General features: G+C 51.0%; 2 protein-coding genes across 2 annotated transcripts in view; one reads left to right on the forward strand and one right to left on the reverse strand.

Annotated features, from left to right (window-relative positions):
• Nucleotides 1-724: 724 nt before the first annotated feature.
• On the forward strand, nucleotides 725-2631 carry GGT6 (gamma-glutamyltransferase 6; the record flags this gene model as incomplete). Its single annotated transcript, XM_040420660.1, has 2 exons — nucleotides 725-926; nucleotides 1135-2631. Coding segments are annotated over 2 exons (1389 nt in total), but the record flags the coding sequence as incomplete, so codon positions are not given.
• A 5767-nt stretch (nucleotides 2632-8398) lies between these two features.
• The window catches only part of TMEM8B (transmembrane protein 8B), a 105951-nt gene continuing 89419 nt past the window's right edge, over nucleotides 8399-24930 (reverse strand). The window contains exons 8-9 of the mRNA XM_040420661.1: nucleotides 10307-10423; nucleotides 8399-9218 (exon numbers count right to left, since the gene is read on the reverse strand). Of these exons, the coding sequence (XP_040276595.1) occupies nucleotides 8883-9218; nucleotides 10307-10423 (453 nt within the window). The 3' untranslated portion in view covers nucleotides 8399-8882. The remainder of the gene's footprint in view (nucleotides 9219-10306; nucleotides 10424-24930) is intronic.

Genomic DNA, 24930 nt, shown 5'->3' on the forward strand with positions numbered 1-24930 from the left:
TCCTATGGTCAGGACTCTTTCTCCTCCTCCTCTTATAGATTGTAAGCTCCTATGGTCAGGACTCTTTCTCCTCCTTCTCCTATAGATTGTAAGCTCCTATGGTCAGGACTCTTACTCCTCCTCTTATAGATTGTAAGCTCCTATGGTCAGGACTCTTACTCCTCCTCTTATAGATTGTAAGCTCCTATGGTCAGGACTCTTGCTCCTTCTCTTATAGATTGTAAGCTCCTATGGTCAGGACTCTTTCTCCTCCTCCTCTTGTATTTCCCCTTATAGATTGTAAGCTCCTATGGTCAGGACTCTTACTCCTCCTCCTGTATCTCCTCTTATAGATTGTAAGCTCCTATGTTTAGGACTCTTTCTCCTCCTCCTCTTATAGATTGTAAGCTCCTATGGTCAGGACTCTTACTCCTCCTATAGATTGTAAGCTCCTATGGTCAGGACTCTTTCTCCTCCTCCTTCTCCTATAGATTGTAAGCTCCTATGGTCAGGACTCTTTCTCCTCCTCCTCTTATAGATTGTAAGCTCCTATGGTCAGGACTCTTTCTCCTCCTTTTATAGACTGTAAGCTCCTATGGTCAGGACTCTTGCTCCTTCTCTTATAGACTGTAAGCTCCTATGGTCAGGACTCTTTCTCCTCCTCCTCCTCCTATAGACTGTAAGCTCCTATGGTCAGGACTCTCAGTCCTCCTCTTATAGATTGTAAGCTCCTATGGTCAGGACTCTTACTCCTCCTTCTCCTATAGATTGTAAGCTCCTATGGTCAGGACTCGATATCCCTGTACTGTGTGGTTATTTCTCCTCTTCCGCAGAGTCCTGTTCTGGGGTGGCTCGGGATTGGCTGGCCGGTGGGGGGTCCGTTGTCGATGCTGGCATTGCCGCCGTCCTGTGTCTCGCAGTTGTCCACCCTCATGCTGTCAGTTTAGGTAAGTCATACACACGACTTGTACAGCTTTATGTCTTGGATCGCACAGAGATGGCGGTAGTGGTAGTTCTGACGGTAAAGTGATGCTGGAGAATAGTACGTGGCGGTTAGTAATGTCGGTGCCATCTCCCGGTAATATCATTGTGCTCTCCGCCATCTTCCAGTCTGAGGTGTGATGGTTTTACGAGTTTCTTCATGTGTCCTTACAGGTGGAACTTTTGCCTCCATTTACCTTACTAGAAGATCCCAGAATGCATCAGTGGTGAATGCCATCCCCAGTCAAGCCTCTCCCATTGCCTATGGGATTCCTTCTTTGCTCCAGGGCCTGTGGTCTCTCCATCAGAATCATGGCAGAAGCCTTTGGCCAGAGCTGTTCAGCCCGGCCATTTATCTGGCTAAGCAGGGCTTTGTGGTGGACAGCAGCCTGCATGCAGCTCTGGAGAAGAACCAGAAGAAAATAAAGTCCTCAGAGAGTCTGCAGGGTCTCTTCTATCATCAAAACATCCTCAAAAGGGCTGGAGCTTCAGTATCTAATGTGCAGCTAGGAAATGTGCTGGAGATTGCCCAAACCATGAGGGGTTCTGCACTTCCAGATCTTCTTGTCCAGCAGCTGTTGGGGGACCTTGAGGTCACAGACAGAGAGCAGCTGCGGGAGGCTCTTTCAGGGATGCACCTTAAAAGTGAAAACCCATTCCAGCTTCACCTTGATGGGATGACTCTGTATAGTTCCTCAGCGCCCACCATGGGGAGAATCCTTGCCAGTTCTGTCCAGGAAATGTCTCAGAAACTGAGGAATCCTTACTCTGCTCCAATCTCTGACCTTCTCATCAATGTCTCGAAGACCATGTACTCTATGGCCGGTGTGAAACCTTCCGATTTTACAACTGACCGCTCAGCTGGAGCACAGATCCAATGGGACCTGGCACCTGTTGGCAGCAATGTTCTGGTGGCGGACTCTGATGGCAATGTGTTGGTGGTTTCCCTCACACTGAACAGCACATTTGGGTCTGGATTTGTGTCTCCCTCCACAGGAATCCTCCTCAGTGACTTTGTTCAGGGGGCAGCTTCAACGCCATCTGCCACCTTCTCGTTTTGGGCTTGCCCAACAGTAGTATTATTTGGTTCAGATAATGATGCGATGGGCTTAGCAGCCCGAGGCGGAAGCTCTTTGCCTTTCTCTTTGGCTCATGTTCTCTTACGTCATGTTCTGCTGAAGATGGACCTTACAGAATCGATCAATGGGACCTTGACAGATCTTCTACCTGCGGACTCTGACCCCTGGCTTAAATACTTCGGTTTACAGGGTGTTGTGCCTGCCATGGCAATAGAGGTGGCATCAGAGCATGTACATGTAGCTACATCACAAAGCTGCTCTTGTCACCCTGCAGGACTTTAGAAGATGTCACCACGTGGAACTGGGAGGATGAAGGCCTAAAATGTTCACGTTATTGCATAATGCCCCGTGTGAGGACGCGCCCGGCCTTTTATGTGTTTATTCTAGAGAGCTTCAGAATCTGAGTGATGGGTATAAGGTGGTACAACCACTCCCATCATGTTCTCTGGTTCCATTAGATGCAAAATGTGTAGACCAGGGGTGGCCAACCTGTGGCTCTTTGCTTCTTCAGGTGCAGCTCTAGCTGTGGAGCCGGGAAGCAGTCGGGCGGCGCACTCCCCACCCCAGGCTCAGATCTCTCTTCCTGACTACTGTGCAGCTCCAGCTGTGGAGCCGGGAAGCAGTCAGGCGGCGCACTCCCCACCCCAGGCTCAGATCTCTCTTCCTGACTACTGTGCACCTCCAGCTCGCTCCCCACCCCAGGCTCCGATCTCTCTTCCTGACTACTGTGCAGCTCCAGCTGTGGAGCCGGGAAGCAGTCGGGCCGGCGCACTCCCCACCCCAGGCTCCGATCTCTCTTCCTGACTACTGTGCAGCTCTAGCTCACTCTCCACTACGTCCTGATGCACACAGTGAGAGAACGTGGTCCATGGAGACGTGGACTATGACCTGACCGTGTGCTCCTCAGGTCCCAGTGCAGAGCATGTCAGACCTGCAGAGTAGCAGGATCCCAGCGCCTGATCAGGAGAGGGAAGAGATTTATTTAAATTATAGAACTGAGCTTGGTGGTCTGATCTGAGCATGGGGGTCTGATCTAAGCATGGGGGGGTGATAATGTGAGCATAGGGGGTGTGTCCTGATCTGGGCATGGGGGGTGTGTCCTGATCTGAGCATGGGGGGTGATGATGTGAGCATAGGGGGTGTGTTCTGATCTGAGCAGTGGGGTCTGATCTGAGCATGGGGGGTGATGTGAGCATAGGGGGTGTGTCCTGATCTGGGCAGTGGGGGTCTGATCTGAGCATGGGGGGTGATGATGTGAGCTAAAGGGGTGTGTCCTTGTGGCGAAACCAACCTCGCCACTGGGTTTTGGAGAGGCCTGTTTATCAGCCTCTTGCCCCAGGATTATGGGCCATATACTAACTTTTAAACCCCTGAACCTATTCAAGTGAATTTTGGATAGGTTTGTCCCCAAGTTATACTGTTTAAATTGATGTAAGTTATATGTATGGCCAATGTAAACTCACAAAGTTGTAACAATTTATAATAAGTGTAACTTGTCAGCTTGGGAGGAAATGCTGGGTGTGTTTCTATTGTGCCATTGTCCCATTGTGTGTTTAAATGGTGATGTCTGTCCTATTGTCTGCACATGTGTATTGGTGATCTCCCTTTGTCCTCAGAGATAATTGGATTGCTCCTCAGGTTGTCTCCGGGACAAAGAGGAGGAGACCATGATGCATTGTGGGGATATGTTGTATCTGTCCTATGTCACAAGTCTTCCTTCTGGTCCCCTAGGGGCGTGTACTTGCATTGTATGTGTTGTAACATATTGATTGGCTGTATTTCAAACCCCTGTGGGCGGACCTGTATTTGCAACAACTGTAATAAAAACCAGGCTGGGTGTGCCAGCACCTCAGACCACTGCTTGACCCTCAACACGGAGCCTTGTCTCGTTATTGGGGGGATTCACTGTATGCTGTTAGAAGACCGATTGCCAGGATTGTATGCTTTTCCTGTTCGTCTGCTAGCAGCTATTCGTGAGGTTCCAGTTTGGAGTGCTACTTTGTATCCAGTTCTGGAGTTTGGTGTATCCTGCAGTAGCTGTGTCGGTCTCTCAGAAAGGGGCTTATCGCCTGAACGGATTTTAACCCCTTGTCTGCTGAAACGGTCCGTTACAGTCCTGATCTGGGCATGGGGGTTTTGTCCTGATCTGAGCATGGGGGTTATGATGTGAGCATAGGGGGTGTGTCCTGATCTGAGCATGGGGGGTCTGATGTGAGCATGGGGGGTGATTATGTGAGCTAAAGGGGTGTGTCCTGATCTGGGCAGGGGGGTCTGATCTGAGCATGGGGGGTGATGATGGGAGCATAGGGGGTGTGTCCTAATCTGGGCATGGGGGGGTTATGATGTGAGCTAAAGGGGTGTGACCTGATCTGGGCAGTGGGGGTCTGATCTGAGCATAGGGGGTGTGTCCTGATCTGAGAAGGGGGGAGATCTGAGGGTCTGACACTGGGAGTCTGATTTGTGTTGTCTGATCCGATCATTGGGGGGGGGGGGGGGGCTTATTTGGGGATCTGATTTAGGAGTCTGATAAAAAAAATATTTTCTTTTTTCTCTGCTAATGAAAATAATAAAGATACTTGTATCCGACCTCCGGTCAAATGAATTCTTTTATTCCTCTTATTTTTCTTTGTTAAAACCTAAGTGCATTTTGTCAGGCGAAAAACATGGTGACTGATGTGTAAATGTATAGATTGTGGCTCCTGGGGGGAGGGGGGCCTCTATGTGTCTGTAAGGTTGGCCACCCCCTGGTCCAGACTTTCACTGATGTACCATCCTGTGGGCAGTTCTATGGCATATGCTGGGCATGTATGCCTGTGTCTGTGCCCAGTATTGTAGCTGTACTGGCATTACTCTTCTGTCACTGATGTACCATCTTGTGGGCAGTTCTATGGCATATGCTGGGCATGTATGCCTGTGTCTGTGCCCAGTATTGTAGCTGTGCTGGCATTACTCTTCTGGTCACTGATGTACCATCCTGTGGGCAGTTCTATGGCATATGCTGGGCATGTATGCCTGTGTCTGTGCCCAGTATTGTAGCTGTACTGGCATTACTCTTCTGTCACTGATGTACCATCTTGTGGGCAGTTCTATGGCATATGCTGGGCATGTATGCCTGTGTCTGTGCCCAGTATTGTAGCTGTGCTGGCATTACTCTTCTGGTCACTGATGTACCATCTTGTGGGCAGTTCTATGGCATATGCTGGGCATGTATGCCTGTGTCTGTGCCCAGTGTTGTAGCTGTGCTGGCATTACTCTTCTGGTCACTGATGTACCATCTTGTGGGCAGTTCTATGGCATATGCTGGGCATGTGTGCCTGTGTCTGTGCCCAGTATTGTAGCTGTACTGGCATTACTCTTCTGTCACTGATGTACCATCTTGTGGGCAGTTCTATGGCATATGCTGGGCATGTGTGCCTGTGTCTGTGCCCAGTATTGTAGCTGTGCTGGCATTACTCTTCTGTCACTGATGTACCATCTTGTGGGCAGTTCTATGGCATATGCTGGGCATGTATGCCTGTGTCTGTGCCCAGTATTGTAGCTGTGCTGGCATTACTCTTCTGTCACTGATGTACCATCCTGTGGGCAGTTCTATGGCATATGCTGGGCATGTGTGCCTGTGTCTGTGCCCAGTATTGTAGCTGTGCTGGCATTACTCTTCTGTCACTGATGTACCATCTTGTGGGCAGTTCTATGGCATATGCTGGGCATGTATGCCTGTGTCTGTGCCCAGTATTGTAGCTGTGCTGGCATTACTCTTCTGGTCACTGATGTACCATCTTGTGGGCAGTTCTATGGCATATGCTGGGCATGTATGCCTGTGTCTGTGCCCAGTATTGTAGCTGTGCTGGCATTACTCTTCTGTCACTGATGTACCATCCTGTGGGCAGTTCTATGGCATATGCTGGGCATGTATGCCTGTGTCTGTGCCAGTATTGTAGATGTGCTGGCATTACTCTTCTGTCACTGATGTACCATCTTGTGGGCAGTTCTATGGCATATGCTGGGCATGTATACCTGTGTCTGTGCCCAGTATTGTAGCTGTGCTGGCATTACTCTTCTGGTCACTGATGTACCATCCTGTGGGCAGTTCTATGGCATATACTGGGCATGTATGCCTGTCTCTGTGCCCAGTATTGTAGCTGTGCTGGCATTACTCTTCTGGTCACTGATGTACCATCTTGTGGGCAGTTCTATGGCATATGCTGGGCATGTATGTCTGTGTCTGTGCCCAGTATTGTAGCTGTGCTGGCATTACTCTTCTGGTCACTGATGTACCATCCTGTGGGCAGTTCTATGGCATATGCTGGGCATGTATACCTGTGTCTGTGCCCAGTATTGTAGCTGTGCTGGCATTACTCTTCTGGTCACTGATGTACCATCCTGTGGGCAGTTCTATGGCATATGCTGGGCATGTATGCCTGTCTCTGTGCCCAGTATTGTAGCTGTGCTGGCATTACTCTTCTGGTCACTGATGTACCATCTTGTGGGCAGTTCTATGGCATATGCTGGGCATGTATGTCTGTGTCTGTGCCCGGTATTGTAGATGTGCTGGCATTACTCTTCTGTCACTGATGTACCATCTTGTGGGCAGTTCTATGGCATATGCTGGGCATGTATGCCTGTGTCTGTGCCCAGTGTTGTAGCTGTGCTGGCATTACTCTTCTGTCACTGATGTACCATCTTGTGGGCAGTTCTATGGCATATGCTGGGCATGTATGCCTGTGTCTGTGCCCAGTATTGTAGCTGTGCTGGCATTACTCTTCTGGTCACTGATGTACCATCCTGTGGGCAGTTCTATGGCATATACTGGGCATGTATGCCTGTGTCTGTGCCCAGTATTGTAGCTGTGCTGGCATTACTCTTCTGGTCACTGATGTACCATCCTGTGGGCAGTTCTATGGCATATGCTGGGCATGTATGCCTGTGTCTGTGCCCAGTATTGTAGCTGTGTTGGCATTACTCTTCTGGTCACTGATGTACCATCTTGTGGGCAGTTCTATGGCATATGCTGGGCATGTATGCCTGTGTCTGTGCCCAGTATTGTAGCTGTGCTGGCATTACTCTTCTGTCACTGATGTACCATCTTGTGGGCAGTTCTATGGCATATGCTGGGCATGTATGCCTGTGTCTGTGCCAGTATTGTAGCTGTGCTGGCATTACTCTTCTGGTCACTGATGTACCATCTTGTGGGCAGTTCTATGGCATATGCTGGGCATGTATGCCTGTGTCTGTGCCAGTATTGTAGCTGTGCTGGCATTACTCTTCTGGTCACTGATGTACCATCTTGTGGGCAGTTCTATGGCATATGCTGGGCATGTATGCCTGTGTCTGTGCCCAGTATTGTAGCTGTGCTGGCATTACTCTTCTGGTCACTGATGTACCATCCTGTGGGCAGTTCTATGGCATATGCTGGGCATGTATGCCTGTGTCTGTGCCCAGTATTGTAGCTGTGCTGGCATTACTCTTCTGGTCACTGATGTACCATCCTGTGGGCAGTTCTATGGCATATGCTGGGCATGTATGCCTGTGTCTGTGCCCAGTATTGTAGCTGTGCTGGCATTACTCTTCTGGTCACTGATGCTCCTACTAGTAATTGTCCTGTTGGGTCTCAATGCTTAGAAACTTCCAGATCAAGTCTTCTCCTACAATTACAGGGTCTCAATGAATGGTGGTCACCGCACTCTTCGAGAGAGGTGGTCTTTCTTAATTTAGTGATGATCCCAGACATAGAAGATCCACAACCCATCCCTCGCTGGAGTCCAGCGCCTTGTCCCAGTGCCTCGGAGTGTTCACTGGTCATGTCCTGCCGTATAATCTGTGGCACGAGCACAATGCATGACACCAGATCTGTCTCCTGACCCCACCGGACATGGTCTCCAGGGCCTGAACACACCAGGTGAACCCTTCTCCACCTCCATTAGAGGGGTTGTCTCATCATGCACAATGGGGGCATATCTCTAGGATATGCCTCCATTGTCTTATAGGTGCGGGTCCCAGTGCTCAGCTATTTTCGGCAGTCCCATAGAAAGAATGGAGGGCGGCTGCGCATGCACATTGAGCCCACCTTCACTTGCGGGGCTTCGTTCTTGATATAGGTGCAGGTCCCACACCTATAAGACACTGGGGGTATATCCTAGTGATGTGCCCCCATTGTCCACGATGAGACAACCTGTTTCCCTACCCCTTGTTTGTAGACTCGAGGATGTGACTACTCCCATGATGTTTAGCGGGTTTTCCTACACACCTCATGTTACCATGTGCATTTGGCCCTATTCCATGACTAGGATCCAGACTGCTGCCAGGAGACGTGTATGCAAAGCGCTGACTCTCTCCCCGGAGCAGACGACGGGCACTTGTGGCATTCATTACACTTTTATTGTAAAATGTAAACATTTGCCCCACATGCTCCTTGCAGGAATGTTCCATTGTAAGACCATGTCTGGCACCGAATGGATGCACTGCCTGTGCCACAGTGTGTCAGTGTGCAACGCCGCGACCCCTACACTGACAGCGTCCATTGTAACAGTGAAGACCTGGAGTCAGAAGATAGAGGAAACAACCCAGGAGTCTGGGGGAACCATGAGCTTCTATTGAAGTAAATCTGGCCTGGGGGTGGCCATGGGAGCACGGATCAGCCCTCCCAAACCCTCTATAGGGTGTTCCCCTACAACCCATCCTCCAGCTGCCCACAAGGTGGGACTATGAAAGAACAGGCACATCCTGAATGAGGTAATACAGATGGTTCCAGTTGTTGTCCGGCACTGGAGCGGAGTGCAGTTTGTGGCTTTAATCATCGGGCCACCACTGACCCACAGATGTCCTTCCTCACGTTTAGCCGTTGTGTCAACTGGTGCAGATGCTGTTTATGGACACTGAGCCGGGGTCCACCAGTCCCAGCTCCTCCTGCTCGTTCACACACAGCTGGTACCCGCAGCCCTTCCGGCGTGCCAGTGCAGCCACCCTCCCGTCAGCCTTGGCCCGAGGGGGAAGCAGAAAGCCCACACTGCCCGCAATCAGCATGTGCCAGATACTGTGAATGTAGAAGTAGTTTTCCTCGGTCTCCACAAACGCATAGAGCGCTATAGCTGAGCTGGCGATCAGTGTCCCCGGGCACAGGTAGAAGAGCCATCGCTTCCAGGTTGGCGGGTAACAATGACGTCGCCGGATTGTGCGGAAAGTCTGAAAGAGAAGAGTGGGTGTTATATACAGGACCCCACCAAACTCCTAATAAAGGGATCTGGCCACTAGGCTAATGTCATTGCGGGCGTCATCAATATAGAGCTGAAAGCCTAGTGTGCGGCACGGGTCCTGGCTCCAGCCCCGCATAAAGGGGACCCAGATTCAGAAATCTTTCCTTGTGGAAAGTTCTGAAAATCAATGCCTGCAGCATGCCACCAAGGCTGCCACGTAAGACTCTTGTATGCTGGTGTAAATAAGCCTTACAAACAACCTTGCAAGTCTTGTTGGCGTGTCTACGCCACTCTTTATGGATCTGTACGCCATATGCTCGAGGAGCCGATGAGAGGCATAGGGGTCGGGAACTCTGAGCCATGCTTCTGCCGTGCGACTAGCCATTCTGGAGATATCATGGGCCTTCAGTGCAACAAGGGCTGGGTCCAAGCCCCTAAGTACACCACAGCTCCTCCACTTTCCGGACTTCCCTCCCTTGAATGAGAGGACCAAACATCCTCATGGTTCTGATGCCTGGCCCTGTAAACCTGTGCATGCACCCTCACTTAATTGGCGCAGTGCATCTTGTTCAGGTTTCCTCATGGTCTAGATGATTACTGCGTGTGCACTGTTGCACTCTATCTTGGTGGAGGGAGACAAACCCGAATGAGACGTACCGTGCATGCACAGGATTACAGGGCCATACTACAGCACAATAGGAACGTCTAGTCTTGTCACTCAAGGAAAGGGGGTGCATACCAAAGTCTACAGAGTGGAGCAGCTGTAGTGCACTGAGGAGCTTGGACCCATCCCTCACTGAAGGCCTTTGCACATAGATTCAAATCGCTTATAGAGTATTCCTCATACAGGTATCATTTTAATCAGCAGGATCAACTTCACCAGGCAGTATGGCCGATTTCATAGAGTTGCCCTGCTGACATGTTGTTATAAAGACTAGCAAATCAAAGCGAGTAGGAATGAGATCCCTTTGTGGTGCATACCACGTCCCAGTTCTGCCTCTGTGATGGGGTATTTCTTCTTATGAAACCTTTCAAGCCCCAGCCTCGAAGTCTGAAGAAGAATCCTAATTCACTCACCCAAGCAATGGCCATGATGCCCACAGCAAACAAACTGGGCCCCAGGAGGTTCCACAATCCATGACGATCCAGCTGCAGTGCCATAGACAGCAGCATGGCCCCCAGTAGGTACAAGACCTGGTAAAAACAAAGAAGGATCATCCCATGCCCTGTAGTTTCTGTGCTGAACATGTTATTTATTCCGCCGAACCCTCTGTATAGCAGGCTTACCACTGCTCTATCAGGCTCCTAAAGAAATTATCACAAGTCTCTGGTAGGAACAGAACCCAGAACCCTCTGTATAGCAGGCTTAGCACTGCTCTATCAGGCTCCTAAAGAAATTATCACAAGTCTCTGGTAGGAACAGAACCCAGAACCCTCTGTATAGCAGGCTTACCATTGCTCTATCAGGCTCCTAAATAAATTATCACAAGTCTCTGGTAGGAACAGAACCCTCTGTATAGCAGGCTTAGCACTGCTCTATCAGGCTCCTAAAGAAATTATCACAAGTCTCTGGTAGGAACAGAACCCTCTGTATAGCAGGCTTAGCTCTGCTCTATCAGGCTCCTAAAGAAATTATCACAAGTCTCTGGTAGGAACAGAACCCTCTGTATAGCAGGCTTAGCTCTGCTCTATCAGGCTCCTAAAGAAATTATCACAAGTCTCTGGTAGGAACAGAACCCTCTGTATAGCAGGCTTAGCTCTGCTCTATCAGGCTCCTAAAGAAATTATCACAAGTCTCTGGTAGGAACAGAACCCTCTGTATAGCAGGCTTAGCACTGCTCTATCAGGCTCCTAAAGAAATTATCACAAGTCTCTGGTAGGAACAGAAGCCTGAACCCTCTGTATAGCAGGCTTAGCACTGCTCTATCGGGCTCCTCAAGAAATTATATCACAAGTCTCTGGTAGGAACAGAACCCTCTGTATAGCAGGCTTAGCTCTGCTCTATCAGGCTCCTAAAGAAATTATCACAAGTCTCTGGTAGGAACAGAACCCTCTGTATAGCAGGCTTAGCACTGCTCTATCAGGCTCCTAAAGAAATTATCACAAGTCTCTGGTAGTAACAGAACCCTCTGTATAGCAGGCTTACCACTGCTCTATCGGGCTCCTAAAGAAATTATATCACAAGTCTCTGGTAGGAACAGAACCCTCTGTATAACAGGTAGATTACAGTAATGCTATGTACACCAACAGTAGAAGTCTGGACTTTCACCCCTTACTGATACCCATCGCTGGTATATACCAATACAGGCCACCAGGTTCCTGGCCACCCCTGCACGAACAGCACTTCTGGAGCAAGCTATGTTATATGTGTGCTTTCTGTGTCTGTATAGAAGCATTATATACCAGTAGACTTTATGGGGGTCATTTTTTAAGACCGGCGTTTTAGATGCTGGTCTTAATAGCCCCTACACCTGGCAGTGGATCGGCCGGAGTTATGAAGGGGCCTCAACTTCCAAATGTAAGATCGCTTCCGACGCTTTTCTATGCCTAAAACAGGGTCCCTTCCCCGACCACTTTTTTCAGACCTGGCGTGGGTGAGGAGAAGTTGCAGATTGCAGGGCAAAGAACCTTTGTGCAGCAATCTGCGCCAGAAATACGCCTATATTAGTTGTATTTGTAATAAATGACCCCCAATGTGTGTACACATGTGGGCGCAGGATCCTGTGGTTTGTACGGGTTTATGGATGTGTAGACATATCACTACTCATGTTCTTCCTAAGACACGTTGTCCACCTATCGTCGTCTGGTTAATGCAGCGAGGGCCTGTCTGTGGACCTCGACCCCTACAATAGCTCTTTGGTTTAGTAACATTCAGGAGGTCATGAGGATGGAGGACCTTACCGCATCTGGGAGGGGCACACCGGATTCCATTTCAGGTCTCTTCTGGGTAAAGGTCTCTGTTAGTTTCATAGACTAGGAGCCCCCCCCCCCCTTTTTTTTCCCCTCTCCTCCTTTTCTCTAAAAACATCGGTCTTAAAAAGAATCCGTCAAGGTAACCAGGCCCCCTAACCGTCCCCTCTTGCCTGAGAGTGACAGCTGCAGCGTGGCCGCGATTCCCCAAGTCTCACACATGCGCCGTGCACTCTGTAGTAATGCGCTACACTGCGCATGCACGAGACTTGGGGAATCGCGGCCGCGCTGCAGCTGTCACTCTCAGGCAAGAGGGGACGGTTAGGGGGCCTGGATCCCTTGACTTCAAGCTGGCCGGCACTATAGCGCTAGTGGATAATAAAACTGTGTTTTTTGAACTTACGCAGCATCGGACAACAGGATGAAACATATGATTATTAACAGGCTGCGGGCTACTACGAGGTACTGCTGGCGGTTGTTGATGCACTTTGAGGTGACAGGTTCCCTTTAATAACAAACCCCCATAGTCTCTATATGTACATGTGCTAATGGTCAGGTACCGGATGTGAGTTGGATAGATGTCTAGATCCAAGACACGGTATATGTTGGGATCTGGAGATATATTGTATATTCGTTACGGGCCACATTTCTGGGCTGTGTGTGGCGGTGTCCAGGGAGGGCAGGACAGGAGGCGGCTGTGTGTGGCGGTGTCCAGGGAGGGCAGGACAGGAGGCGGCTGTGTGTGGCGGTGTCCAGGGAGGGCAGGACAGGAGGCGGCTGTGTGTGGCGGTGTCCAGGGAGGGCAGGACAGGAGGCGGCTGTGTGTGGCGGTGTCCAGGGAGGGCAGGACAGGAGGCGGCTGTGTGTGGCGGTGTCCAGGGAGGGCAGGACAGGAGGCGGCTGTGTGTGGCGGTGTCCAGGGAGGGCAGGACAGGAGGCGGCTGTGTGTGGCGGTGTCCAGGGAGGGCAGGACAGGAGGCGGCTGTGTGTGGCGGTGTCCAGGGAGGGCAGGACAGGAGGCGGATGTGTGTGGCGGTGTCCAGGGAGGGCAGGACAGGAGGTGGCTGTGTGGCGCGGTGTCCAGGGAGGGCAGGACAGGAGGCGGCTGTGTGTGGCGGTGTCCAGGGAGGGCAGGACAGGAGCTGTGTGTGGCGGTGTCCAGGGAGGGCAGGACAGGAGGCGGCTGTGTGTGGCGGTGTCCAGGGAGGGCAGGACAGGAGGCGGCTGTGTGTGGCGGTGTCCAGGGAGGGCAGGACAGGAGGCAGCTGTGTGTGTGGCGGTGTCCAGGGAGGGCAGGACAGGAGGCGGCTGTGTGTGGCGGTGTCCAGGGAGGGCAGGACAGGAGGCGGCTGTGTGTGGCGGTGTCCAGGGAGGGCAGGACAGGAGGCGGCTGTGTGTGGCGGTGTCCAGGGAGGGCAGGACAGGAGGCGGCTGTGTGTGGCGGTGTCCAGGGAGGGCAGGACAGGAGGCGGCTGTGTGTGGCGGTGTCCAGGGAGGGCAGGACAGGAGGCGGCTGTGTGTGGCGGTGTCCAGGGAGGGCAGGACAGGAGGCGGCTGTGTGTGGCGGTGTCCAGGGAGGGCAGGACAGGAGGCGGCTGTGTGTGGCGGTGTCCAGGGAGGGCAGGACAGGAGGCGGCTGTGTGTGGCGGTGTCCAGGGAGGGCAGGACAGGAGGCGGCTGTGTGTGGCGGTGTCCAGGGAGGGCAGGACAGGAAGCGGCTGTGTGTGGCGGTGTCCAGGGAGGGCAGGACAGGAGGCGGCTGTGTGTGGCGGTGTCCAGGGAGGGCAGGACAGGAGGCGGCTGTGTGTGGCGGTGTCCAGGGAGGGCAGGACAGGAGGCGGCTGTGTGTGGCGGTGTCCAGGGAGGGCAGGAGAGGAGGCGGCTGTGTGTGGCGGTGTCCAGGGAGGGCAGGACAGGAGGCGGCTGTGTGTGGCGGTGTCCAGGGAGGGCAGGACAGGAGGCGGCTGTGTGTGGCGGTGTCCAGGGAGGGCAGGACAGGAGCTGTGTGTGGCGGTGTCCAGGGAGGGCAGGACAGGAGGCGGCTGTGTGTGGCGGTGTCCAGGGAGGGCAGGACAGGAGGCGGCTGTGTGTGGCGGTGTCCAGGGAGGGCAGGACAGGAGGCGGCTGTGTGTGGCGGTGTCCAGGGAGGGCAGGAGAGGAGGCGGCTGTGTGTGGCGGTGTCCAGGGAGGGCAGGAGAGGAGGCGGCTGTGTGTGGCGGTGTCCAGGGAGGGCAGGAGAGGAGGCGGCTGTGTGTTGCGGTGTCCAGGGAGGGCAGGACAGGAGGCGGCTGTGTGTGGCTGTGTCCAGGGAGGGCAGGACAGGAGGCGGCTGTGTGTGGCGGTGTCCAGGGAGGGCAGGACAGGAGGCGGCTGTGTGTGGCGGTGTCCAGGGAGGGCAGGACAGGAGGCGGCTGTGTGTGGCGGTGTCCAGGGAGGGCAGGACAGGAGGCGGCTGTGTGTGGCGGTGTCCAGGGAGGGCAGGACAGGAGGCGGCTGTGTGTGGCGGTGTCCAGGGAGGGCAGGACAGGAGGCGGCTGTGTGTGGGGGTGTCCAGGGAGGGCAGGACAGGAGCTGTGTGTGGCGGTGTCCAGGGAGGGCAGGACAGGAGGCGGCTGTGTGTGGCGGTGTCCAGGGAGGGCAGGAGAGGAGGCGGCTGTGTGTGGCGGTGTCCAGGGAGGGCAGGAGAGGAGGCGGCTGTGTGTGGCGGTGTCCAGGGAGGGCAGGAGAGGAGGCGGCTGTGTGTGGCGGTGTCCAGGGAGGGCAGGAGAGGAGGCGGCTGTGTGTGGCGGTGTCCAGGGAGGGCAGGACAGGAGGCGGCTGTGTGTGGCGGTGTCCAGGGAGGGCAGGACAGGAGGCGGCTGTGTGTGGCGGTGTCCAGGGAGGGCAGGACAGGAGGCGGCTGTGTGTGGCGGTGTCCAGGGAGGGCAGGACAGGAGGCGGCTGTGTGTGGCGGAGTCCAGGGAGGGCAGGACAGGAGGCGGCTGTGTGTGGCGGTGTCCAGAGAGGGCAGGACAGGAGGCGGCTGTGTGTGGCGGTGTCCAGGGAGGGCAGGACAGGAGGCGGCTGTGTGTGGCGGTGTCCAGGGAGGGCAGGACAGGAGGCGGCTGTTTGTGGCGGTGTCCAGGGAGGGCAGGACAGGAGGCGGCTGTGTGTGGCGGAGTCCAGGGAGGGCAGGACAGGAGGCGGCTGTGTGTGACGGTGTCCAGGGAGGGCAGGAGAGGAGGCGGCTGTGTGTGGCGGTGTCCAGAGAGGGCAGGACAGGAGGCGGCTGTGTGTGGCGGTGTCCAGGGAGGGCAGGACAGGAGGCGGCTGTGTGTGGCGGTGTCCAGGGAGGGCAGGACAGGAGGCGGCTGTGTGTGGCGGTGTCCAGGGAGGGCAGGACAGGAGGCGGCTGTGTGTGGCGGTGTCCAGGGAGGGCAGGAGAGGAGGCGGCTGTGTGTGGCGGTGTCCAGGGAGGGCAGGACAGGAGGCGGCTGTGTGTGGCTGTGTCCAGGGAGGGCAGGACAGGAGGCGGCTGTGTGTGGCGGTGTCCAGGGAGGGCAGGACAGGAGGGGGCTGTGTGTGGCGGTGTCCAGGGAGGGCAGGACAGGAGGGGGCTGTGTGTGGCGGTGTCCAGGGAGGGCAGGAGAGGAGGCGGCTGTGTGTGGCGGTGTCCAGGGAGGGCAGGACAGGAGGCGGCTGTGTGTGGCTGTGTCCAGGGAGGGCAGGACAGGAGGCGGCTGTGTGTGGCGGTGTCCAGGGAGGGCAGGACAGGACAGGAGGCGGCTGTGTGTGGCGGTGTCCAGGGAGGGCAGGACAGGAGGCGGCTGTGTGTGGCGGTGTCCAGGGAGGGCAGGACAGGAGGCGGCTGTGTGTGGCGGTGTCCAGGGAGGGCAGGAGAGGAGGCGGCTGTGTGTGGCGGTGTCCATGGAGGGCACTGATACATCAGAGGACCATAATATAATGTGCTCTCACTACATACAGTGTACACAACATCCTGAGTGTGACCAGAATCTATACCGCACCAAGAGCCTGTTACTAGGATTACAGATACTACATCCTGAGTGTGACCAGAGTCTATACCGCACCAAGAGCCTGTTACTAGGATTACAGATACAACAGCCTGAGTGTGACCAGAATCTATACCGCACCAAGAGCCTGTTACTAGGATTACAGATACTACATCCTGAGTGTGACCAGAGTCTATACCGCACCAAGAGCCTGTTACTAGGATTACAGATACAACAGCCTGAGTGTGACCAGAATCTATACCGCACCAAGAGCCTGTTACTAGGATTACAGATACTACATCCTGAGTGTGACCAGAGTCTATACCGCACCAAGAGCCTGTTACTAGGATTACAGATACAACAACCTGAGTGTGACCAGAGTCTATACCGCACCAAGAGCCTGTTACTAGGATTACAGATACTACATCCTGAGTGTGACCAGAGTCTATACCGCACCAAGAGGCTGTTACTAGGATTACAGATACAACATCCTGAGTGTGACCAGAGTCTATACCGCACCAAGAGCCTGTTACTAGGATTACAGATACAACATCCTGAGTGTGACCAGAATCTATACCGCACCAAGAGCCTGTTACTAGGATTACAGATACAACAACCTGAGTGTGACCAGAGTCTATACCGCACCAAGAGCCTGTTACTAGGATTACAGATACTACATCCTGAGTGTGACCAGAGTCTATACCGCACCAAGAGTCTGTTACTAGGATTACAGATACAACATCCTGAGTGTGACCAGAGTCTATACCGCACCAAGAGCCTGTTACTAGGATTACAGATACTACATCCTGAGTGTGACCAGAATCTATACCGCACCGAGAGCCTGTTACTAGGATTACAGATACAACAGCCTGAGTGTGACCAGAATCTATACCGCACCAAGAGCCTGTTACTAGGATTACAGATACAACAACCTGAGTGTGACCAGAGTCTATACCGCACCAAGAGCCTGTTACTAGGATTACAGATACTACATCCTGAGTGTGACCAGAGTCTATACCGCACCAAGAGGCTGTTACTAGGATTACAGATACAACATCCTGAGTGTGACCAGAGTCTATACCGCACCAAGAGCCTGTTACTAGGATTACAGATACAACATCCTGAGTGTGACCAGAATCTATACCGCACCAAGAGCCTGTTACTAGGATTACAGATACTACAACCTGAGTGTGACCAGAATCTATACCGCACCAAGAGCCTGTTACTAGGATTACAGATACAACAACCTGAGTGTGACCAGAGTCTATACCGCACCAAGAGCCTGTTACTAGGATTACAGATACTACATCCTGAGTGTGACCAGAGTCTATACCGCACCAAGAACCTGTTACTAGTATTACAGATACTACATCCTGAGTGTGACCAGAATCTATACCGCACCAAGAGCCTGTTACTAGGATTACAGATACAACATCCTGAGTGTGACCAGAGTCTATACCGCACCAAGAGCCTGTTACTAGTATTAGATACAACATCCTGAGTGTGACCAGAGTCTATACCGCACCAAGAGCCTGTTACTAGGATTACAGACACAACATCCTGAGTGTGACCAGAGTCTATACCGCACCAAGAGCCTGTTACTAGGATTACAGATACAACAACCTGAGTGTGACCAGAGTCTATACCGCACCAAGAGCCTGTTACTAGGATTACAGATACAACATCCTGAGTGTGACCAGAATCTATACCGCACCAAGAGCCTGTTACTAGGATTACAGATACGACATCCTGAGTGTGACCAGAATCTATACCGCACCAAGAGCCTGTTACTAGGATTACAGATACAACATCCTGAGTGTGACCAGAGTCTATACCGCACCAAGAGCCTGTTACTAGGATTACAGATACAACATCCTGAGTGTGACCAGAGTCTATACCGCACCAAGAGCCTGTTACTAGGATTACAGATACTACATCCTGAGTGTGACCAGAGTCTATACCGCACCAAGAGCCTGTTACTAGGATTACAGATACAACAGCCTGAGTGTGACCAGAGTATATACCGCACCAAGAGCCTGTTACTAGGATTACAGATACAACATCCTGAGTGTGACCAGAGTCTATACCGCACCAAGAGCCTGTTACTAGGATTACAGATACTACATCCTGAGTGTGACCAGAATCTATACCGCACCAAGAGCCTGTTACTAGGATTACAGATACAACATCCTGAGTGTGACCAGAGTCTATACCGCACCAAGAGCCTGTTACTAGGATTACAGATACAACAACCTGAGTGTGACCAGAGTCTATACCGCACCAAGAGCCTGTTACTAGGATTACAGATACTACATCCTGAGTGTGACCAGAGTCTATACCGCACCAAGAGGCTGTTACTAGGATTACAGATACAACATCCTGAGTGTGACCAGAGTCTATACCGCACCAAGAGCCTGTTACTAGGATTACAGATACAACATCCTGAGTGTGACCAGAATCTATACCGCACCAAGAGCCTGTTACTAGGATTACAGATACTACAACCTGAGTGTGACCAGAATCTATACCGCACCAAGAGCCTGTTACTAGGATTACAGATACAACATCCTGAGTGTGACCAGAATCTATACCGCACCGAGAGCCTGTTACTAGGATTACAGATACAACAGCCTGAGTGTGACCAGAATCTATACCGCACCAAGAGCCTGTTACTAGGATTACAGATACAACAACCTGAGTGTGACCAGAGTCTATACCGCACCAAGAGCCTGTTACTAGGATTACAGATACTACATCCTGAGTGTGACCAGAGTCTATACCGCACCAAGAGGCTGTTACTAGGATTACAGATACAACATCCTGAGTGTGACCAGAGTCTATACCGCACCAAGAGCCTGTTACTAGGATTACAGATACAACATCCTGAGTGTGACCAGAATCTATACCGCACCAAGAGCCTGTTACTAGGATTACAGATACAACAACCTGAGTGTGACCAGAGTCTATACCGCACCAAGAGCCTGTTACTAGGATTACAGATACTACATCCTGAGTGTGACCAGAGTCTATACCGCACCAAGAGGCTGTTACTAGGATTACAGATACAACATCCTGAGTGTGACCAGAGTCTATACCGCACCAAGAGCCTGTTACTAGGATTACAGATACAACATCCTGAGTGTGACCAGAATCTATACCGCACCAAGAGCCTGTTACTAGGATTACAGATACTACAACCTGAGTGTGACCAGAATCTATACCGCACCAAGAGCCTGTTACTAGGATTACAGATACAACAACCTGAGTGTGACCAGAGTCTATACCGCACCAAGAGCCTGTTACTAGGATTACAGATACTACATCCTGAGTGTGACCAGAGTCTATACCGCACCGAGAGCCTGTTACTAGGATTACAGACACAACATCCTGAGTGTGACCAGAGTCTATACCGCACCAAGAGCCTGTTACTAGGATTACAGATACAACAGCCTGAGTGTGACCAGAGTCTATACCGCACCAAGAGCCTGTTACTAGGATTACAGATACTACATCCTGAGTGTGACCAGAGTCTATACCGCACCAAGAGCCTGTTACTAGGATTACAGATACTACATCCTGAGTGTGACCAGAGTCTATACCGCACCAAGAGCCTGTTACTAGGATTACAGATACAACAACCTGAGTGTGACCAGAGTCTATACCGCACCAAGAGCCTGTTACTAGGATTACAGATACAACATCCTGAGTGTGACCAGAATCTATACCGCACCAAGAGCCTGTTACTAGGATTACAGATACAACATCCTGAGTGTGACCAGAGTCTATACCGCACCAAGAGCCTGTTACTAGGATTACAGATACAACATCCTGAGTGTGACCAGAGTCTATACCGCACCAAGAGCCTGTTACTAGGATTACAGATACTACATCCTGAGTGTGACCAGAGTCTATACCGCACCAAGAGCCTGTTACTAGGATTACAGATACAACAGCCTGAGTGTGACCAGAGTATATACCGCACCAAGAGCCTGTTACTAGGATTACAGATACAACATCCTGAGTGTGACCAGAGTCTATACCGCACCAAGAGCCTGTTACTAGGATTACAGATACTACATCCTGAGTGTGACCAGAATCTATACCGCACCAAGAGCCTGTTACTAGGATTACAGATACAACATCCTGAGTGTGATCAGTGTCTATACCGCACCAAGAGCCTGTTACTAGGATTACAGATACAACATCCTGAGTGTGACCAGAGTCTATACCGCACCAAGAGCCTGTTACTAGGATTACAGATACTACATCCTGAGTGTGACCAGAGTATATACCGCACCAAGAGCCTGTTACTAGGATTACAGATACTACATCCTGAGTGTGACCAGAGTCTATACCGCACCAAGAGCCTGTTACTAGGATTACAGATACTACATCCTGAGTGTGACCAGAGTCTATACCGCACCAAGAGCCTGTTACTAGGATTACAGATACTACATCCTGAGTGTGACCAGAGTCTATACCGCACCAAGAGCCTGTTACTAGTATTACAGATACTACATCCTGAGTGTGACCAGAGTCTATACCGCACCAAGAGCCTATTACTAGGATTACAGATACAACATCCTGAGTGTGACCAGAGTCTATACCGCACCAAGAGCCTGTTACTAGGATTACAGATACAACATCCTGAGTGTGACCAGAGTCTATACCGCACCAAGAGCCTGTTACTAGGATTACAGACACAACATCCTGAGTGTGACCAGAGTCTATACCGCACCAAGAGCCTGTTACTAGGATTACAGATACAACAACCTGAGTGTGACCAGAGTCTATACCGCACCAAGAGCCTGTTACTAGGATTACAGATACAACATCCTGAGTGTGACCAGAGTCTATACCGCACCAAGAGTCTGTTACTAGGATTACAGATACTACATCCTGAGTGTGACCAGAGTCTATACCGCACCAAGAGCCTGTTACTAGGATTACAGATACAACATCCTGAGTGTGACCAGAGTCTATACCGCACCAAGAGTCTGTTACTAGGATTACAGATACAACATCCTGAGTGTGACCAGAGTCTATACCGCACCAAGAGCCTGTTACTAGGATTACAGATACTACATCCTGAGTGTGACCAGAGTCTATACCGCACCGAGAGCCTGTTACTAGGATTACAGATACAACATCCTGAGTGTGACCAGAGTCTATACCGCACCAAGAGCCTGTTACTAGTATTACAGATACAACATCCTGAGTGTGACCAGAGTCTATACCGCACCAAGAGCCTGTTACTAGGATTACAGACACAACATCCTGAGTGTGACCAGAGTCTATACCGCACCAAGAGCCTGTTACTAGGATTACAGATACAACAACCTGAGTGTGACCAGAGTCTATACCGCACCAAGAGCCTGTTACTAGGATTACAGACACAACATCCTGAGTGTGACCAGAATCTATACCGCACCAAGAGCCTGTTACTAGGATTACAGATACAACAACCTGAGTGTGACCAGAGTCTATACCGCACCAAGAGCCTGTTACTAGGATTACAGATACAACATCCTGAGTGTGACCAGAGTCTATACCGCACCAAGAGCCTGTTACTAGGATTACAGATACAACATCCTGAGTGTGACCAGAGTCTATACCGCACCAAGAGCCTGTTACTAGGATTACAGACACAACATCCTGAGTGTGACCAGAGTCTATACCGCACCAAGAGCCTGTTACTAGGATTACAGATACAACAACCTGAGTGTGACCAGAGTCTATACCGCACCAAGAGCCTGTTACTAGGATTACAGACACAACATCCTGAGTGTGACCAGAGTCTATACCGCACCAAGAGCCTGTTACTAGGATTACAGATACAACATCCTGAGTGTGACCAGAGTCTATACCGCACCAAGAGCCTGTTACTAGGATTACAGATACAGCATCCTGAGTGTGACCAGAGTCTATACCGCACCAAGAGCCTGTTACTAGGATTACAGATACTACATCCTGAGTGTGACCAGAGTCTATACCGCACCAAGAGGCTGTTACTAGGATTACAGATACAACATCCTGAGTGTGACCAGAATCTATACCGCACCAAGATCCTGTTACTAGGATTACAGATACAACATCCTGAGTGTGACCAGAGTCTATACCGCACCAAGAGCCTGTTACTAGGATTACAGATACTACATCCTGAGTGTGATCAGAGTCTATACCGCACCAAGAGCCTGTTACTAGGATTACAGATACAACATCCTGAGTGTGACCAGAGTCTATACCGCACCAAGAGCCTGTTACTAGGATTACAGATACAACATCCTGAGTGTGACCAGAGTCTATACCGCACCAAGAGCCTGTTACTAGGATTACAGATACTACATCCTGAGTGTGACCAGAGTCTATACCGCACCGAGAGCCTGTTACTAGGATTACAGATACAACAACCTGAGTGTGACCAGAATCTATACCGCACCAAGAGCCTGTTACTAGGATTACAGATACTACATCCTGAGTGTGACCAGAGTCTAAACCGCACCAAGAGCCTGTTACTAGGATTACAGATACTACATCCTGAGTGTGACCAGAATCTATACCGCACCAAGATCCTGTTACTAGGATTACAGACACAACATCCTGAGTGTGACCAGAGTCTATACCGCACCAAGAGCCTGTTACTAGGATTACAGATACAACATCCTGAGTGTGACCAGAGTCTATACCGCACCAAGAGCCTGTTACTAGGATTACAGATACAACATCCTGAGTGTGACCAGAGTCTATACCGCACCAAGAGCCTGTTACTAGGATTACAGACACAACATCCTGAGTGTGACCAGTGTCTATACCGCACCAAGAGCCTGTTACTAGGATTACAGATACAACATCCTGAGTGTGACCAGAGTCTATACCGCACCAAGAGCCTGTTACTAGGATTACAGATACAACATCCTGAGTGTGACCAGAGTCTATACCGCACCAAGAGCCTGTTACTAGGATTACAGATACTACATCCTGAGTGTGACCAGAATCTATACCGCACCAAGAGCCTGTTACTAGGATTACAGATATAACATCCTGAGTGTGACCAGAGTCTATACCGCACCAAGAGCCTGTTACTAGGATTACAGATACAACATCCTGAGTGTGACCAGAGTCTATACCGCACCAAGAGCCTGTTACTAGGATTACAGATACTACATCCTGAGTGTGACCAGAGTCTATACCGCACCAAGAGCCTGTTACTAGGATTACAGATACTACATCCTGAGTGTGACCAGTGTCTATACCGCACCAAGAGCCTGTTACTAGGATTACAGATACAACATCCTGAGTGTGACCAGAGTCTATACCGCACCAAGAGCCTGTTACTAGGATTACAGATACAACATCCTGAGTGTGACCAGAGTCTATACCGCACCAAGAGCCTGTTACTAGGATTACAGATACTACATCCTGAGTGTGACCAGAGTCTATACCGCACCGAGAGCCTGTTACTAGGATTACAGATACTACATCCTGAGTGTGACCAGAGTCTATACCGCACCGAGAGCCTGTTACTAGGATTACAGATACTACATCCTGAGTGTGACCAGAATCTATACCGCACCAAGAGCCTGTTACTAGGATTACAGATACTACATCCTGAGTGTGACCAGAATCTATACCGCACCAAGAGCCTGTTACTAGGATTACAGATACAACAACCTGAGTGTGACCAGAGTCTATACCGCACCAAGAGCCTGTTACTAGGATTACAGATACAACATCCTGAGTGTGACCAGAGTCTATACCGCACCAAGAGCCTGTTACTAGGATTACAGATACAACATCCTGAGTGTGACCAGAGTCTATACCGCACCAAGAGCCTGTTACTAGGATTACAGATACTACATCCTGAGTGTGACCAGAATCTATACCGCACCAAGAGCCTGTTACTAGGATTACAGATACAACATCCTGAGTGTGATCAGTGTCTATACCGCACCAAGAGCCTGTTACTAGGATTACAGATACAACATCCTGAGTGTGACCAGAGTCTATACCGCACCAAGAGCCTGTTACTAGGATTACAGATACAACATCCTGAGTGTGACCAGAGTATATACCGCACCAAGAGCCTGTTACTAGGATTACAGATACTACATCCTGAGTGTGACCAGAGTCTATACCGCACCAAGAGCCTGTTACTAGGATTACAGATACAACAACCTGAGTGTGACCAGAGTCTATACCGCACCAAGAGCCTGTTACTAGGATTACAGAAACAACAACCTGAGTGTGACCAGAGTCTATACCGCACCAAGAGCCTGTTACTAGGATTACAGATACTACATCCTGAGTGTGACCAGAGTCTATACCGCACCAAGAGTCTGTTACTAGGATTACAGATACAACATCCTGAGTGTGACCAGAGTCTATACCGCACCAAGAGCCTGTTACTAGGATTACAGATACAACATCCTGAGTGTGACCAGTGTCTATACCGCACCAAGAGGCTGTTACTAGGATTACAGATACAACAGCCTGAGTGTGACCAGAGTCTATACCGCACCAAGAGCCTGTTACTAGGATTACAGATACAACATCCTGAGTGTGACCAGAGTCTATACCGCACCAAGAGCCTATTACTAGGATTACAGATACAACATCCTGAGTGTGACCAGAGTCTATACCGCACCAAGAGCCTGTTACTAGGATTACAGATACTACAACCTGAGTGTGACCAGAATCTATACCGCACCAAGAGCCTGTTACTAGGATTACAGATACAACATCCTGAGTGTGACCAGAGTCTATACCGCACCAAGAGCCTGTTACTAGGATTACAGATACTAC

The sequence above is a fragment of the Bufo bufo genome, chromosome 2, assembly GCF_905171765.1.
Source record: "Bufo bufo chromosome 2, aBufBuf1.1, whole genome shotgun sequence".
Classification (NCBI taxonomy): Eukaryota; Metazoa; Chordata; class Amphibia; order Anura; family Bufonidae; genus Bufo; species Bufo bufo.